Genomic DNA, 18,530 nt, shown 5'->3' on the forward strand with positions numbered 1-18,530 from the left:
TCATGATGTTAGTATGACCCCAATACTAAAAAGATAAAAAGCCAACATAGGGAAAGAAAACCATAAATTAACCTTTCTTCTACACATTGCCTTAAAAATTCTAAATTAAATACCTGTAAATTGAATATACGATTAAAAGAATTATCTCAATCAAGTAAGATTCATCTCAGGAATGGGAGGGGGATTCAATATTAAAAATATTAGAGATTCATGTAATTCATGAGATTAAATAATTAAAGGAGAATAATCTTAAAATCACTCAATAGATGCCAAAGAAATATTTGGTGAAATTGCACACTCAAACTCAACACCCAAAGAACAAATAATCCAATCAAGAAATGGGCAGAAGACATGAACAGACATTTCTGCAAAGAAGACATCCAGATGGCCAACAGACACATGAAAAAGTGCTCCATATCACTTGGCATCAGGGAAATACAAATCAAAACCACAATGAGATATCACCTCACACCAGTCAGAATGGCTAAAATCAACAAGTCAGGAAATGACAGATGCTGGCGAGGATGCGGAGAAAGGGGAACCCTCCTACACTGTTGGTGGGAATGCAAGCTGGTGCAGCCACTCTGGAAAACAGCATGGAGGTTCCTCAAAATGTTGAAAATAGAACTGCCCTATGACCCAGCAATTGCACTATTGGGTATTTACCCTAAAGATACAAATGTAGTGATCCAAAGGGACACATGCACCCGAATGTTTATAGCAGCAATGTCCACAATAGCCAAACTATGGAAAGAACCTAGATGTCCATCAACAGATGAATGGATCAAGAAGATGTGGTATATATACACAATGGAATACTATGCAGCCATCAAAAGAAATGAAATCTTGCCATTTGCAACAACATGGATGGAACTAGAGCGTATCATGCTTAGCGAAATAAGTCAAGCAGAGAAAGACAACTATCATATGATCTCCCTGATATGAGGAAGTGGTGATGCAACATGGAGGCTTAAGTGGGTAGAAGAATAAATGAAACAAGATGGGATTGGGAGGGAGACAAACCATAAGTGACTCTTAATCTCACAAAACAAACTGAGGGTTGCCGGGGGGAGGGGGTTGGGGAGAAGGGGGTGGGATTATGGACATTGGGGAGGGTATGTGCTTTGGTGAGTGCTGTGAAGTGTGTAAACCTGGTGATTCACAGACCAGGGGATAAAAATATATGTATATAAAAAATATATGTTTATAAAAAAAAAAAAAAATAAAAAAAATAAAAAAAAAAAATTGCACACTCATACATGATTTTAAAAAAAGAAATAGTGAAAGAAAAAAGTAAGCTTCTTTTTTAAAAATTTTATTTATTTGACAGAGAGAGAGAGAGAAAGAGAGAGAGCAGAAGCAGGAGGAGCAGCAGGCAGAGGGAAAAGCAAGGAACCTGATGCAGGACTCAATCTCAGAACCCTGGAATTACGACCTGAACCGAAGGCAGGTACTTAAAAGACTGAATCACACTGGTGTCCCAAGAGTAAGCTTCTTTAGGTTGATAAAGATAATACGTCAAAACCCAGATTAAGTATTTCCACTAGCTTCAAGAAAAAGACATTTTCTCTTCTATCACTCAAAATCGTACTGAAAGACCCAGTAAATACAACAAGACAATTAAATGCAGCAAGGGTTAAATCTGTTGGCAAGGACAAAACTGTCATTATTTGTAGATGATATGACTATCAATCTTGAAAATTTACAAGATTTTGGACACTAGTCCTTTATCTGATATGTCGTTTGCAAATATCTTCTCCCATTCTGTCAGCTGTCTTTTGATTTTGTTAACTGTTTCCTTTGATGTGCAAAAGCTTTTGATCTTGATGAAATCCCAATAGTTCATTTTTGCCCTTGCTTCCCTTGCCTTTGGTGATGTTCCTAGGAAGATGTTGCTGCGGCTCAAGTCGAAGAGGTTGCTGCCTGTTTTCTCCTCAAGGATTTTGATGGATTCCTTTCTCACATTGAGGTCCTTCATCCATTTTGAGTCTATTTTTGTGTGTGGTGTAAGGAAATGGTCCAATTTCATTTTTCTGCATGTGGCTGTCCAATTTTCCCAACACCATTTAGTGAAGAGGCTGTCTTTTTTCCATTGGACATTCTTTCCTGCTTTGTCGAAGATTAGTTGACCATAGAGTTGAGGGTCTATTTATGGGCTCTCTATTCTGTTCCATTGATCTATGGGTCTGTTTTTGTGCCAGTACCATGCTGTCTTGATGATGACAGCTTTGTAATAGAGCTTGAAGTCCAGAATTGTAATGTCACCAACGTTGGCTTTCTTTTTCAATATCCCTTTGGCTATTCGAGGTCTTTTCTGGTTCCATATAAATTTTAGAATTATTTGCTCCATTTCTTTGAAGAAGATGGATGGTACTTTGATAGGAATTGCATTAAATGTGTAGATTGCTTTAGGTAACATAGACATTTTCACAATATTTATTCTTCCAATCCAGGAGCATGGAACATTTTTCCATTTCTTTGTGTCTTCCTCAATTTCTTTCATGAGTACTTTATAGTTTTCTGAGTATAGATTCTGTGCCTCTTTGGTTAGGTTTATTCCTAGGTATCTTATGGTTTGGGGTACAATTGTAAATGGGATTGACTCCTTAATTTCTCTTTCTTCTGTCTTGCTGTTGGTGTAGAGAAATGCAACTGATTTCTGTGCATTGATTTTATATCCTGACACTTTACTGAATTCCTGTACAAGTTCTAGCAGGTTTGGAGTGGAGTCTTTTGGGTTTTCCACATATAGTATCATATCATCTGCGAATAGTGATAATTTGACTTCTTCTTTGCCAATTTGGATGCCTTTAATTTCCTTTTGTTGTCTGATTGCTGAGGCTAGGACCTCTAGTACTATGTTGAATAGCAGTGGTGATAATGGACATCCCTGCCATGTTCCTGACCTTAGTGGAAAAGCTTTCAGTTTTTCTCCATTGAGAATGATATTTGCGGTGGGTTTTTCATAGATGGCTTTGATGATATTGAGGTATGTGCCCTCTATCCCTACACTTTGAAGAGTTTTGATCAGGAAGGGATGCTGTACTTTGTCAAATGCTTTTTCAGCATCTATTGAGAGTATCATATGGTTCTGGTTCTTTCTTTTATTGATGTGTTGTATCACATTGACTGATTTGCGGATGTTGAACCAACCTTGCAGCCCTGGAATAAATCCCACTTGGTCGTGGTGAATAATCCTTTTAATGTACTGTTGAATCCTATTGGCTAGTATTTTGGTGAGAATTTTCTTAGCAAACTCAACACCCAAAGAACAAATAATCCAATCAAGAAATGGGCAGAGGACATGAACAGACATTTCTACAAAGAAGACATCCAGATGGCCAACAGACACATGAAAAAGTGCTCCATATCACTCGGCTACAGGGAAATACAAATCAAAACCACAATGAGATATCATCTCACACCAGTAGAATGGCTAAAATCAACAAGTCAGGAAATGACAGATGCTGGCGAGGATGTGGAGAAAGGGGAACCCTCCTACACTGTTGGTGGGAATGCAAGCTGGTGCAACCACTCTGCAAAACAACATGGAGGTTCCTCAAAATGTTGAAAATAGAACTGCCCTATGACCCAGCAATTGCACTACTGGGTATTTACCCTAAAGATACAAACGTAGTGATCCAAAGGGGCACGTGCACCCGAATGTTTATAGCAGCAATGTCCACAATAGCCAAACTATGGAAAGAACCTAGATGTCCATCAACAGATGAATGGATCAAGAAGATGTGGTATATATACACAATGGAATACTATGCAGCCATCAAAAGAAATGAAATCTTGCCATTTGCGACAACATGGATGGAACTAGAGCGTATCATGCTTAGTGAAATAAGTCAAGCGGAGAAAGACAACTATCATATGATCTCCCTGATATGAGGAAGTGGTGATGCAACATGGGGGCTTAAGTGGGCAGGAGAAGAATCAATGAAACAAGATGGGATTGGGAGGGAGACAAACCATAAGTTACTCTTAATCTCACAAAACAAACTGAGGGTTGTTGGGGGGAGGGGGCATGGCAGAAGGGAGGTGGGGTTATGGACATTGGGGGGGTCTGTGTGCTTTGATGAGTGCTGTGGGGTGTGTGGACCTGGCGATTCACGGACCTGTACCCCTGGGATAAAAATATATGTTTATACAAAATAAAAAATTTTTAAAAAAAGAAAATTTACAAGAAACAATTGACAAATTACTAGAGGTAATGAAAGATTTAAACAGGACAGATGCAAAGTGACCAATTCAAAACAAAAATCCTCATTTTTTTCTATATAAAAGCAATAATCCACAAAGAAGTATCCAAGACTTCTAAGGAGAAATGATAAATCATTATGTAGTAACATAAGGGAAGACTTGAATACATAACTAATTCATGACTGGAAAGACAGCATCATAGACATATTAACTCTACCCAATTTAAGCTACAAGTTAATGCCAATCTAACAAATTCCAGTATAAATACCAGGAGTTTTGAGGAACCTCCCTAATTCGAAGACTCATATGGAAGAGTCACTGTACAAAAACAGACAATGTGATTTGGGAAAAGAACCAAAAGGGGCATGAGATTTTCCAAATCAGGAATCAAGACATGTTACAGAACTCTAGCACTTAAAATAGGAAGAATCAATACAACAGAATTGAACCTAAAAATGAACTTATGTATATTTGGATATTTACTATGTATTAAGGATGATCTTTCAAATCAGTTGGGGAAGTTGAGTTGGGCCACTGAATTTAACAGTTTGAAGATATAAAAACTATTCTCACTTAGTTGCAGGCCATACAGAAACAGGCAGTAGACCAGATTTGGCCCATGGGCCAGAGTTTGCCAACTCCCACTCTATTCTATTCTTGGTATCTGCCCTAAAGGAACACTTACACATATGTACAAGGAGGCATATCTAGACATCTCCACAGCAGCTGCATTGCAAAAGGAAAAAATGAGAGGCAACCTAAAATTTCAACAATAGAAGAATGGTCAAATACACTATATATCCACACCATGTCCAATATTGCAGATCTACATATACTAATATAGAAACATCTTCAAAACATGCCATGAGGAGGAAAAAAAGCATAAATTTCAGAATATTTATGTATTTGTTATAACACACACACACACACACACAGTAGTAAAGGTATGTATGGAAGGCTATATTCAAATCTGACAACAATGGTTACCTCTCATGGAAGAAGAGAGCAAGGTGTGTTTGTTAGAGTGGGGGAGGGTGGCTGTCTTAGAGGACTCCAGTCTTATCTGTGTTTTGGTTTTTTTCAAGAGCATATGGTCATGATTGACTTCATAAATTAAAAAAGAATAAAAGAATAAAAAAAGGAAATCTAGGAATCTTTCCACTTAATGACCGTAGACCCTGGCTATTCCCTCAAGTATGGGGTCAAGGCATAAGGGTGAAAAGAGAGAAACTAGAGGACCCTCACACTCAACTTATGACTGTTCATGGTACTGGGGATCTCCCTCTCCAGGTAGTACTGAGGTCCCTTGAGACTACTAAATAAGCCTAAAATGTGATAGATGTGGTCTCAGCTATAATCTGTTCAAACACAAAACAACAGCTTAGGGCAAGGCCTGCTTCTAAGCAAACTTAATATTTAAAAATCTAAAACTGACAAACAGGTAAAGCATTCCAAAACGACTCAGCTAACAGCACAGAAAACTGTTCTATGACAACCAGTTAAACACAGTGCTCCCTTCAAAACCCCGTTGGAGAGGAGAAGGGAGTTGGGGGAAATTGGAAGGGGAGGTAAACCATGAGAGACTATGGATTCCAAAAAACAATCTGAGGGGTTTGAACTGGTGGGGGGCGGGGGGGTGGGAGGTCAGGGTACCAGGTGGTGGGTTTTATAGAGGGCACGGATTGCATGGAGCACTGGGTGTGGTGAAAAAATAATGAATACTGTTATGCCAAAATTAAATAAAAAATAAATTTAAAAGAAAAAGCAAGTAAACATTTGGAAATATATAAAACCACAGGCAAGGAATGGAATAGAAGTGAAAAGCAAGAGAGCAAAATCAACCCATTTTTATGACAGAGAGAAGATGGAGGAATTAGCAGGACTGAGACACCTGAATAATAGATATCAAAGAGAGAAGTCATTCATACACCAGATAGATTCCCAGAAGGCCTACCCATTAGAGACACAATATACCACAGATGGCAACAGTAAAACCATGGAGAAAGAAAACAGGAAGGTTGGTTAAAAATCTGGGTAATGGGGGCACCTGGGTGGCTCAGTGGGTTAGAGCCTCTGTCTTCAGCTCAGGTCATAATCCCAGGGTCCTGGGATTGAGCCCCATATCAGGCTCTCTGCTCAGCAGGGAGCCTGCTTCCTCCTCTCTCTCTGCCTGCTTCTCTGGGGTGCCTGGGTAGTTCAGTGGGTTAAAGCTTCTGCCTTCGGCTCAGGTCTTGATTCCAGGGTTCTGGGATTGAGCCCTGCATCAGGTTCTCTGCTCAGCAGGGAAACTCTGACCCTCTCTCTCTCTGCCTGCCTCTCTGCCTACTTGTGATCTCTGCCTGTCAAATAATAAATAAAATCTTTAAAAAAAAAATCTAGGTAATGGGCATACAGACCCTGGGGTTTCCCCCTTTCCCCACTGCCGCCCCACGATGAATGAAGGTGATAACAGGGGTTTTTTAAATCAATAAATTGCATCAGAGTGACTCTAAACTCAGGGCCAACAGGCACAGTAGCATTTCAGAATACCAAAGATAATTTCATTTAGGTTCTGGAGAGAAATTACACACAAAGAATCAAAAATCCAAATGGCATTTCTCAACAGTAAAACTAAAAATGAGAAGACAAATTACAACTTCAAAATTTTCAGGAGAAACTACGTTTCAACTTTAAAATTTAGTGCTCAGATAATCGATCCAAGGGGAGGGTAGAATAAAGAGAGTTTGGGAACTACAAGGTCTCAAAAAAATATATATATCGCCCACAGTCCCCTTCTAAGGCAGCTACTAAAGGATGTTCTCCACCACATCGAAGGGAGGGGAGAAAACAAGGAGTTCTGGGGCCCACGACACAGGGATTCAGCCCAGGAGCGAGGAGGAGGGAAATGCCAGGACGCCGGCTGTACCGCCTACCTGAAGGGACACGGTCCAGATGGGACAGGAGGATGCAAGGGCTTCAGGAGAGGTTCTCCAGGAGAAGAAGAAAGCGGACAGATTCCCAAATACATCTGACTACATGGAAAATACTTTTCTGAGGGATTTTCAGTTTTATTGGGGAGTTTGGAACCAAGTGGTAATAGTAAACTCCCAATCCAAAAAAAAAAAAAAAAAAAAAGTGGCAAGGTGATTTTCTTAGTCTGAGATGGGGAAACAGGTGACTAAAAAGGAAGTTCAAGGATAGTCTATCAACTGGCTTGGCAGTGGAGCCATACTTACCATCATGGTAATAATGTAAACAGCAAGTGTTGATTCAGCCAAATATAGAGAGGCTATTTTATTAGAAGTTGAGAGTACATCTCAGATGCAAAAACCTCAGGTAGGAAGCAGTTAATATTTATAATTCATAAGTGAAGAAATAAGAGAAAAAAACTTTCAAAAGGCAGAGGTAGATGTCAGAAACAACTGAATTAGAGAATTAGGTGTTGCTGTTGAGGACAAGGCCATATGCACAAGAGGAATGGAGACCAAAGACCCATTTATCTCAAGAAATCCTTGCAGCATGATTTGACTTCTGACCCAGAAACACATATTTCTTAAGCTTTCTAGATTTCCATTCGTTACCACTGTGAAACAGGGATAAAGATAGTACATACCTATAAAGCTACTATTGAAACCACATGACATAATTGGGTAAAAAATGGTTTTGTGAGCAGTCCCACTTCACTTACCAATTTTTCCATAGACAGGTTGAGTGAAGCCACAACTAAAACACAAGTTGTCCAAGAACTGAGGACCGGAATGTCAATTAATTTAATGCCAAATGGTTTGGCTATAGCTTGCTTGTCTTGAATTGCAATTCTTTGTTATTCCCGAGAAAACCCATTTTTGATGGTTAAAAAGAAAATCTAATGCCAAATGTACATGAGTAGCAAGGAAAAATTAAATGAAAGAATATAAGTGTGTAAGGTCTATTGAAGCAGATGTCTCTTATCTGATATCAAGGATGCTTAGAATAAATTGTGTATAACTGAATTTGACTCCCCTTCTAATCGAACTAATCATGTGTTTCTACACAAATCACACACATTTCCTCATCTATAAAAATAAAGAGAAGGAACACCTGCCCTGCATGGTTGTTGTGATGCTTAAAGAAAACAATAAATGGGAAAGATCCTCGTGCAGGATCTGGTACAGTTTCTTCCCTGGCAAAGGGTGAGAGCTACAACAACCCCATGTGAGTCTGGTCCTTCCATTCCTACCATCAGCTAGGCAAAGCCTCCTGAGGGTTGACCCATCCTGTACCCTTTTCTCTCAATAACCTTTAATTAGATAACAGTACCTTTGCCCTGTAGAAAGGCTGAACACATAAATGAGTAAAACCAAGAAAATATGTATCACAAATAATCCCATCAGTAAAAAGCTAACCACCATTAACGTTGGAGGGTGTAACCTTCTATGCTCTTCTCTGCATTCGCAAGTACCTTTAAATAAAAATACATTTTTGTTATACCTGTTATTCTTTATTCCTTTCCATCTTTCCTCAAAGTGAAATTATTTGAAAATCACTACTTTCAATGGTGGCTTAGTCAACTGGATAGATGTCCCATACCTCTTCTATGACATTTTTCCTCAGGGGATGGATGGTGGCCATTCCAGCTCTTATTCCAGCCTACTGGGTGGACTACAGGGTTCAGAGCAGAGGAAAAAGCAAAAGCCCCCTTAAATTGTGTTTCAATATGTTCTGGCAATCACGGTACATTGATACCAACTCAGCTCATCTCAAATGAGGCCAGCAGCTGCTCCATAGGCTTTTTAAAGCAGTGTTTATTTCTAGGTCTTGGGAGGAATGTGAGATATTTTGGAAGTCCTGAACATCTCTGACTCCTCAGAGCTTTATAAAATGCACACACATACACAAACATATATACATATATATATATATAAACACACATATAAACATACATATATGTATAAGCACACATACATTTAGACATATACATGTACTACATATATGTGTGATACAGTTATAGCACACATATATAATATTCATTGCATATAAAGCATAAGTATACATATTAAATGAATACATATTATAGAAATATACTGCACAATGTATGTGTGTATTATTTTTGGGAAAGGGGGGCTAATTTCATCCTTCTGTTGATAAAGGAACGCTGGAACTCAAGCTCTGCTACTTCCATGAGTAATGGGTTTTCTGGAAGGAAAAGAGCTAGATTTGGAAAGACACATCCAGATCTTCAGCACGCACACAGTAAGATTTTGCTTTTTCCTAAGCTCATCTACTGAGAGCTGCTGGGCACGAGGCTATGACTCAAGTAACCACACTTATCTGTGCTGTAGAAGCAGGAATTGGGGACTCTCAAGTAATGAGTCTAATCCCACAAGCCACCAATAAAGCCCATTTCAACCAGTGACATCCAAGTGATAGATCTCATCTTTGGCTTAGTATTCTTTCCCGAGGTTTCCATTCCCAAGGCCGGGACACTGTGCGTGCACTTGACAGGAAGAGGACAGAAGCGCCATGGCAGCAGTGATGATGAAAGGGTGACCCTGCCTTGCTTGTGCCTAACCTGACAGGGACAGGGAAGGCTGCAGAAGTCCAAGAGCAGGCCAGACCTGGGAGGCTCACCACACCACGAATGAATAGAAGTTGGCTCTAGTTCCAAGCCTTCTCTCTGCAGATAGCAGACCCAGTAATGGAAAGTTAAAAAAGAACCCATGAAAAGACTTTTGCTGTGCTAAACGTATTCAACTAAAAGGTGGAATTATTTGCCACATTCCACCTCTCAGACCAGAGGGGTTAGAGCTTAGGTTCAGATTCCCACAGAGAAGAAAATGTGTAAGCAGTGAATTGCGCAGTGTGCTTCCTGCTTCGTAAACGATCCTTCGGAGTGGGAGACAATGGAGGGGGCACCAACAGGTCGTCATCCACCAAGGAACACACTGTTCATTAACAACATGCATTGCTTTTTCCAGATGGAGATGCCTGGGTGAGTGCTAACAAGCTGGCACAACAGGCTAATTTGACGTGTGGGATTAATACGTTAATTTAATGCTCTCCTGTTTGGTTAAGTGGTTCGCATTTCTATATTTCTAAGTTTGGCATTCAAATCCCTTTATATGGGAAACCATTTGGCTTCTCTAGCTTCCTTTCCTCTTTCCTCCTGAATGATAACCCCTCATCGGCCATGTCTGCCTCCTCACTTCCATGGCAACCCTATTCCTGACTTTAGGCTCTATGGGTCCTAGGCTCCTGAATCTGGAATGCCTATCTTCTCTCTACAGACCTATCCAAGCCCCACTCTGAATTCTTCAGAGTCCTACTCATGCCCCAGCTCTTTAAATGAACCATTCTTAAAAGCTTAGCTCTCACTGACCATTGCACCTCATAAACATCAGCTGCTCCATCACTCATCCTGCTCTCTGCCCATAATGCCTTACTCTGGTCTTCAACTGTTGGGCACACATCTTGCATCTCCAGCTGGACCATGACCTCCTATGGCACCGGCAAAATGCCTCACAGTTCCTTTCTCCCACTGTCAGTACCCTGGCCTGGAGACATAACCATCTTTAACTTCACGTTACTTTATCCTTTAATGGCGTCACCATCATTGATGACCCCTTCTATGAAATACCCTCTTTCTCTTCGTTTCTGTGAAATTACCCTCTAGATTTTCCTCCACCTTCTGGCCCCTTCTCCTCCACCCAAGTTTCAAATCTTGATGTTCCTCAGGTTCAGGCCCAGGCCTCCACTTCTTGCTCTTTTTCTGCACTCTCTCTGGAAAGTCTCAAACATTTTTCAGGTTCCGAAATACCAACTATATGCTCCCAATGTCTATCTCTATCCCAGACCTTTCTTCTGAGCAATGCCAGGGAAGGCTAGGCCAACTGGTATTTACGATGTTTAATATAGATCACTTAGCTCTTCCTAGAGAAAACCTCTCATATCATATTTTTTTGTTCTTGGGGGTTTTTTTTTGTTTGTTTGTTTTGTTTTTTGCTTCTTTATTCCAAAGCAGATACCGCAAAGATGACTATCCTGATAGGCCACACAAAATAACTTGTTCTTGGAGGGAACTAATAATAGACTCCACCATTACAAAATGACAGACTAGTACACTAAAGGCATTGAAGGACTGAAAGAGATAGAAAATTTAAAAAAAAAAAAAAGAAGAAGAAGAAGAAAAGAAATTTGGAGGAAGGGAACAGGTCTTTCACTAGAGCTCCATAGAGTTCTAAAGTGTGTCTCCCACAGGGTACAGAAAATGTTTTTTTTTTTTTTTCCCGAAATGAGCAAATTAAGAGACAAAGAACCAGACTGATTTTGAGTAAATGGCCAAGTCTAGGAAGCCTTCCAGTCTTGAGAAAATGGCTTCTACAATAAGTACTTGATCTCTATTTGTTGAATCAAGCCAGGTATTAGAGAAATAAAAGATCATGGGTCATTATCAAACAGAACTACTCTTCTTAGACTAAGTTTGCTTTGTAATCCTTCAGTGAGTTAGTCAAGGCTGGTGTCACTGACCTCAAGTGAAAATTTTTCTTATGAGGCCAACTGATAATGTATATCCTGCTAATTGGTGGGCTGGTGTTCCAGAGAACTAAGTAAGCATTAATTGGATCATGACAATAATTCTTACAACTGACTGATCAATTTAGATTGACTGATCTTAAATAAATAAATAAATAGATAGATAGATAGATAGACTGGTCTCTCAAACGCATGGGATTTCTGAACCTACATCTTCAAAGTCAAACTGACCGATACAGCAGATAAACTGAATGGATATCATCACAGATCTGTGGTCTTTGGGCTCCTTCTGACACACCAGCTCCCTCCCAGAACCATTAGACTGACCCTCCCTGATTATCACTGGGGACGCCTTTCCTCAATTAAGTCTATAAATAGAAATTTTACTGCTTCAGAGAGGATATTAATCAGCTCAGCAGGATACTATTGGGGCAAAGACGAGAAGACAAGGGCCGCGGGGAGGAGGACATACTGAAATTACTCAATGAAATGAGCATAAGGGTGGGGGGCGGTGAGCTGCTTGAGATGTTGATTCTCCTTTTGTAGGAAAGACTGAGAAGCAGCCTGAAGGTATCTTCCTTCAAAGAAGAGGGCACACTGAGAATTGGCAAGAAGTAATGTCACTCTACTGATGCTTCAAAATGTTTCCACTTATTAAAAGATTTCAATGCTGAACACAAATTCTAGCTCCCTCCTTGAGAGAGTGCTTATATAGAGAAAAAGCGTGTAGCTTCAGCAGTAACTCCTCTCCATCCACCCAGTTCAGGTGCTTTGTGAAAGTACCTTTTGTCAGCTTCCTACAGCTCTGGGCCCCAGTGAGTCACAAGCAATAATCCCCCCTCTCATAAAGCAGCCGGGTATCAGATAGGCTAATTCCTCCCCAACCCTTTCTTTCCTATATATATCTTTTGTTTACTGAGCATTAAAATAGCATTTTGCCATCACTAGTTCAATTACTATCTATGCTGCTAAGACAAAAAATAATCTCCCTGTATAATACTCCTAATCCTCAGCCTTAGGAAGTTCTTCCAGTATTCAATCTATATTCTTCATGCTGCTGTATGGGCCTACTTCCTCTTATACTGCCCCTCAATGAAGTCAGAAAACATTCATTCATTCATTTAACAAGTATTTACTACACACATACTCTGTGTCAGGCATTTTGATACATGGATACAGGTCTCTGACTTCATGAGGCTTACAGTTCAGTGAAGGAGATAAGGATTAAACAAGTTATTGTACAAAAATATTTCATTGTACCTATGATAAGTACAACAGAAGAGATCACCTACAAGGTGACCAAAATGACACTACAGATAAAGGGCTGGTATCCAAGATCTATAAAGAAACTTCTCAAACTCAAAACCCAAAACACAAGTCGAAATATGGGCAAACAGATATGAATAGACCACCTCTCCAAGGAAGACATACAGATGGCCAATAGACACATGAAAAAATGTTCAACATCATTATTATCAATCATAATGTCAGAGGAAATTAGGTCCTAAAGAGATATTAAGTCTTCATTTGGATTAAGACGAAAGAATGGGAAATGGATTCATGAAAAGAGAGGGAAAGAGAGTGACCCAAGTGGGGAAACAGTTTATTCAAAAGGTTACACAATATTTGGAATGCCAGCCCTGTGTTTTTGAAGGAAAACAGAATCTGTGCCGAACTCTATAAGAAAAAGAATAATGGAAGAAAACTCTTTGGGTGGACAAGTGGAAGAACAACTAAAGAATCAACCCAATTGTATTATGCTGAGCAAAATAAGTCACTCAGAGAAAGACAATTATCATATGGTTTCACTCACATGTAGGATAGAAGAAATAGCACAGAAAATCATGGGGAATGGAGGAAAAACTGAATGGGAAAAAATCAGAAATGGAGACAAACAATGAGAGACTCTTAACTCTAGGAAACAAACTGAGGGGTGCTGGGGGGGTAGGGGGGGATAACTGGGTGATGGACATTAAGGAGGTACATGATGCAATGAGCACTGGGTGTTACATGGAACTGATGAATTACTGAACTCTACCTCTGAAATTAATGATGTGCTATATGTTGGCTAACTGAATTTTAAAAAGAATCAACCCAATTGTGCACAGACTTAACACTGTGGTAACTCTGACACTGAGCTAACCACTGGTGATATAAACAGTAATGGAATCCTGATCTCATACTGAAGAAGCTCCTCAACTGCATAGCCACAGCCAACTACCAGGCTGTCCAGATAGAAGATGATAAAATGGGTTTCGCGGGACGCCTGGGTGGCTCAGGGGTTAAAGCCTCTGCCTTAGTCTCAGGTGATGATCCCAGGGTGCTGGGATTGAGCCCCACCTTGGGCTCTCTGCTCCGTGGGGAGCCTGCTTACCCCTTTCTCTCTCTGCCTACTTGTGATCTCTGTCAAATAAATAAATAAAATCTAAAAAAAAAATACATTTTGCAAAATATGTTCTTGCTCAACAAATATGTACCCTAAATATCATATTAATAATACACAAGATATACATCTCACCAAAAAATGCACACTCTAAAATTACTATACACTTAGGTGTGTGACCTGTGGATGCGAGCTCAAAGGAGTCAAACACATGAGGGTCCTGGACCGAGTGTGATGAAGCAGAGCAGTCACGTGCTTCCTGTCAGTAGGGTTCCCACTGTCTTAATTTTTAACCAAAATTAACAAGCCATAGGCCATATAGCACAATTTGGGTTATTCCTTTAACATTTTAGATTTTTAATATTTGTCAATAACATAAGCCACGGCTCAAAGTCTACAGAGCAGTGCTTAACATTAAGTTCAAGGTTAATTTTAGACCCTTCATGAAGGAACGTGGAGATGTGTTACAGGGCTTCAGCCTAGGTTGAAAAGAATTCTCTGACTTTCACAGATGATAATTGGGTTTCGGGCTTTGGAAGATGGAGATTGAAACCTTGATGATACCACCTTTTGTGGTTTTTCTTTGTGTTACATAGCTGTGACTCATTGAAATTCCATTTTCTATTGAGATTCACTGACATTTCTTTCCTGCTGATTGCTGGGTACTACTACTGAATAAAATGTTTATCTTTAAACATACGTGAGCATATTTAAATTCCTTCAGATGTATTACTTTGCTATGTGCTTTGTATCAGTTTTTATTGAAATAACTGTCTACTTTTACTATGGCTATTTTTATAGGAAAAAAACTGATTAGTCTCCTATTCTATGTATTCTATTGGGTGGTGTTGGGCTTCTGAAATATATTTGCTTTAGTTGCATATACTGGGGGAGTTTAGGCACATTAATCACTGCTCAGTAAATTTCTTGTGCTTTATTGCCTGCCGTGAACACTGATGACAGCATATTCTTCTTAGCCACGTTTTTCAGGGGTACCAGAATACTGCTGCATATTAAGAACTGACAATTTCCTACAAGATTCTAATACACTGCATATCAATTTTACATGATAAAACATTGGTGTACCCTATGTGTATAAAATGCCTAATTTTCCAAATCATTTTCCTGTGGAATCAGAATGTGTCTTAAGCACTTAGCTGTGTGTGTGGGTTTTTTTATGCTACAGTAACAGTACCTATCAAATTAGCCAAGATTAAAAACACCACCACTACTCAGTACTGGCAAGAGCATCCTTGTACATTGTTGGTAGGAAAGTCAATTGGTACACTTTGACTGTAGAGCAGTTAAGGAAGAGTGAAGCTGTATGCAAGGCAGAAAGGGGTGAGGAAAACCTTTACTTAGCAATTTTACATATAAGAATTCATCCTGGTTATGATACTCATCTCCATTTTGACTGACAACTGCAAAGAAAATTGGAATGACACAATTGCCAAGAGCCAGAGACGAAACCAATGATGGCATAGCCACATAATGGAGTTCTACATGGCCGTCAAAAGGGTTGTTAGAAATGGATTTGGTGACATAGAAAGGTGGTCCTCATATATCCATGTCTCTAGAATAACAGCATTTGTGTTAAACGTTATACATGTGTGCATATATATAAAGAAAAAGTTAGAATATTTGTAACAGTTTTTGTTAAAGAGGTATTTTTCTTTTCCTCTTATGTGAATTTTCTTATTTTTGTGCAATAGGCATGCATTGCTTTGAAACACTTATGTAAAACAGAAAACAACAAACAAACAAACAAAACCCTGCTACCTCTGGGCACATACTCTTTGAACCCATCTGGCAAGAATGGCCCATGTTGGGGTGAATCTGATGACCCCCTTCCCCCCGTGGCCAGTCCACCTGGCTCAGCTGTCCCCAACCACCTGCTCACCACGCTGTCCCGGACATATGGGGTCTGTACAAGTCTCTGGACTGCATTCTCCACGGTGACTCCCAGCCAGTTGAGGGCCGCCCAGCACCAGAGATAGTCATAGCCACCATGCCAGAAGCTCACAAAGGCAAACGTCACTGCGGTGGAGAACAGTGTCCCCAGGAGGCCGTGCTGGGACCCGCCCACTGGAATGTACACATACCTAGAGAAAGAAGAGGCGGTTAGGAGCCATGCAGTGGGCTGTCTCTTCGCTACCACCTGCTTCTGCCCTTGATTCTCCTGTCACACATTGCTAGCGACCATGTGGAAATCCAGGAAGCCACAGAGTACTCCCTGCATTCTCCCACACACCAGCAACGGGCAAAAACACAAGCCCCTGTTCTGAGGGGCTTGAGGTTAAATGAACACACAGGCTCAAGAGCTCTCATTACCAGAGCAAAATAGCACTTACAAGAGACAGGCTGAGGGGTGGTGAATTTAGTTTCTAAAAGGGGTGTGCCCTTCCCTGGAAGCCTAATCACAGAAGGGCAATTAAGCTTCCAATTACATGGGGACACCAACCTTCAAGACAGGTATAGATTTTACAGCTCAAACTATTATGTTTATGGTAAGCCCAATATTTAAGCACAATTGTTGCAATCAATCTAAGTAGCAGGAGCTGGATGCAGAACAGGGGTGCCAAGACCCGTTGCTCAGGCTTCCCAGGCAAGTTGCCCAGAAGGAGTAGTGACTTTGCAAGTGAAGGGAAGAGCTCTGTGCTCACAGGTCAGCCAAATTATTACCCAGAATGCATAGCATCCCCGGGGGCTGCTCTCTACCGCTGAGGCGGCTCTAGGACTGCGCAGAAACAGGACTTTAATTGGTATTTCCCAGCTAGGGTTGGGCAAAACTCACACCTTGGGTTGGGAGAATCTAGAGAGCTAGGAGAAAAGCCTCCTGGAAGCAGCCTTTAAAAAAAAAAAAAAAACCCAGAGGTCTTTGATTTGTGGTGAGTGCATTTTTGTTCAACCTTCTTCCAGGAAGGAAAATTAAATCTCCTTTTCCTGAATATACAGTGTGTCCCAGGCACAGCACTACACACTTCACACACATTACGTGCTTTGATTCTTTGAAGCACCACATGGTTTACACCTGCTGTTCCAGTATGCCAGTCAGTTTACAATATACAATTTGTATATTATTTTAATATTGTGTAGGAAATCTTATTTTGAAAACCATTTTTGAATAGAACAATTTTACAGAGAAGTCAAAAAAAAATAAAAATGAAAACCACTTCTCAGTCAATAAATATTTCAAAAAACTACAGGATAGGTATTTTTAAATATACTCCTTCACTCTCAAATGTGCTCCAGTTTAGATAAAATTATACGAACATCTTAAAAAGGCCCATTTTTGTAGGCTAGAAAACGGAGGCTAGGAAGTTAACTTGAGCAAGGCACACAACCAGGAAGGAGAGGAGCCATCCTGCAACTATGGCCCCAAAGTTCATGCTTTCCACCACAACCACATCATACCCTCCAATGTAAAACCAAAGCGCACGTGAGAAAGTAGCCATTTCAGAAATAAGTGAAGAAAATAAAATGCCTTCTCTTGTGCAAAAACAAGACCATTCTGACAACTGTATTCCCAAACACATATCAAGTGCTCACTACAGATTACAGGATCCTCCAGCTGCCATCAAGCATTTATGTAGGCCTCCAGGGCAGTTCTGGCACTCTGGGAAAACTGGAGACCTGGAACACTGATCCAGCCAAAAAGGACAAGGTGCAAACATGGCCCAGCATTAAGCTAGATGATACACTATAAAGTAGACCAGGAGAGCTTGAGCGTGGGGCAGGGACTGAATGGAGGCAAGTGGACCATAGCCTGGCAAGGCCAAGAGGATGAATTTTGCTGGGACAAGGGGAGAAGGTGGGTGCTATATCATGGACCTAGAAGGGCTAGACAATGCGCCAGAAAAGCCTGACAACCCCGGGTAACAGTAGTTTTAGTTGGTGCTCTGCTGCCCCCTAGAGGAGGCTTGGTTAGTGGTGCGAACACTCCTCCGCAGGAGCGAAAAATGGGCCACAATTGCTCTAGACTCCTACCTGCACGGAGGGAGCTGCTGCCCCATCATGGTACTCCATGAATCTGCACTTCACTTCCTACAATGCTATGTGTAAGAAGCTTGCAGGCACATACATGAGCATATATTGCATGCATATATATATATATATGCATGCCTGATAGGTATGTATGCATACATATATGTGTATGTGTGTATGTATAGAGGCAGCAGAAGAGGGGAAACAGGTGTTCAAACCAATTTCAAAAGAATGAGGAATGGCTGCTATTGACAGAAACTACCAATAATTTTGTAAAAAGAGGTAATATTAATACCAATACTCCTCTCTCCCAAGATAACTATTTCATGTTGACCTCTTACTTACTGTATCTCACTATGTTAAGGTGAGCAGCCCTCTATACATCAGGAAACCCAGTGGAGAATAAAAGCCTCCCATCATCCATCCACACCAACAGTCCTTCATATTGGATTCAACTCCAAGA

The 18,530-nt window shown here is 40.4% G+C and overlaps 1 protein-coding gene across 5 annotated transcripts in view; it reads right to left on the bottom strand.

Moving 5' to 3' along the window:
• Positions 1-18,530, bottom strand: part of HHAT (hedgehog acyltransferase) — a 352,540-nt gene that overhangs the window by 69,928 nt on the left and 264,082 nt on the right. For 4 of the 5 annotated variants that reach the window (XM_059146892.1, XM_059146893.1, XM_059146890.1 and 1 more), the window contains one exon: positions 15,984-16,185. The exons of the other annotated variant lie outside the window; for it this stretch is intronic. In XM_059146892.1, coding sequence (XP_059002875.1) covers positions 15,984-16,185 — 202 coding nt within the window. The remainder of the gene's footprint in view (positions 1-15,983; positions 16,186-18,530) is intronic. 5 annotated transcript variants of the gene reach the window in all.

Source organism: Mustela lutreola, chromosome 14 (genome assembly GCF_030435805.1).
Source record: "Mustela lutreola isolate mMusLut2 chromosome 14, mMusLut2.pri, whole genome shotgun sequence".
Classification (NCBI taxonomy): Eukaryota; Metazoa; Chordata; class Mammalia; order Carnivora; family Mustelidae; genus Mustela; species Mustela lutreola.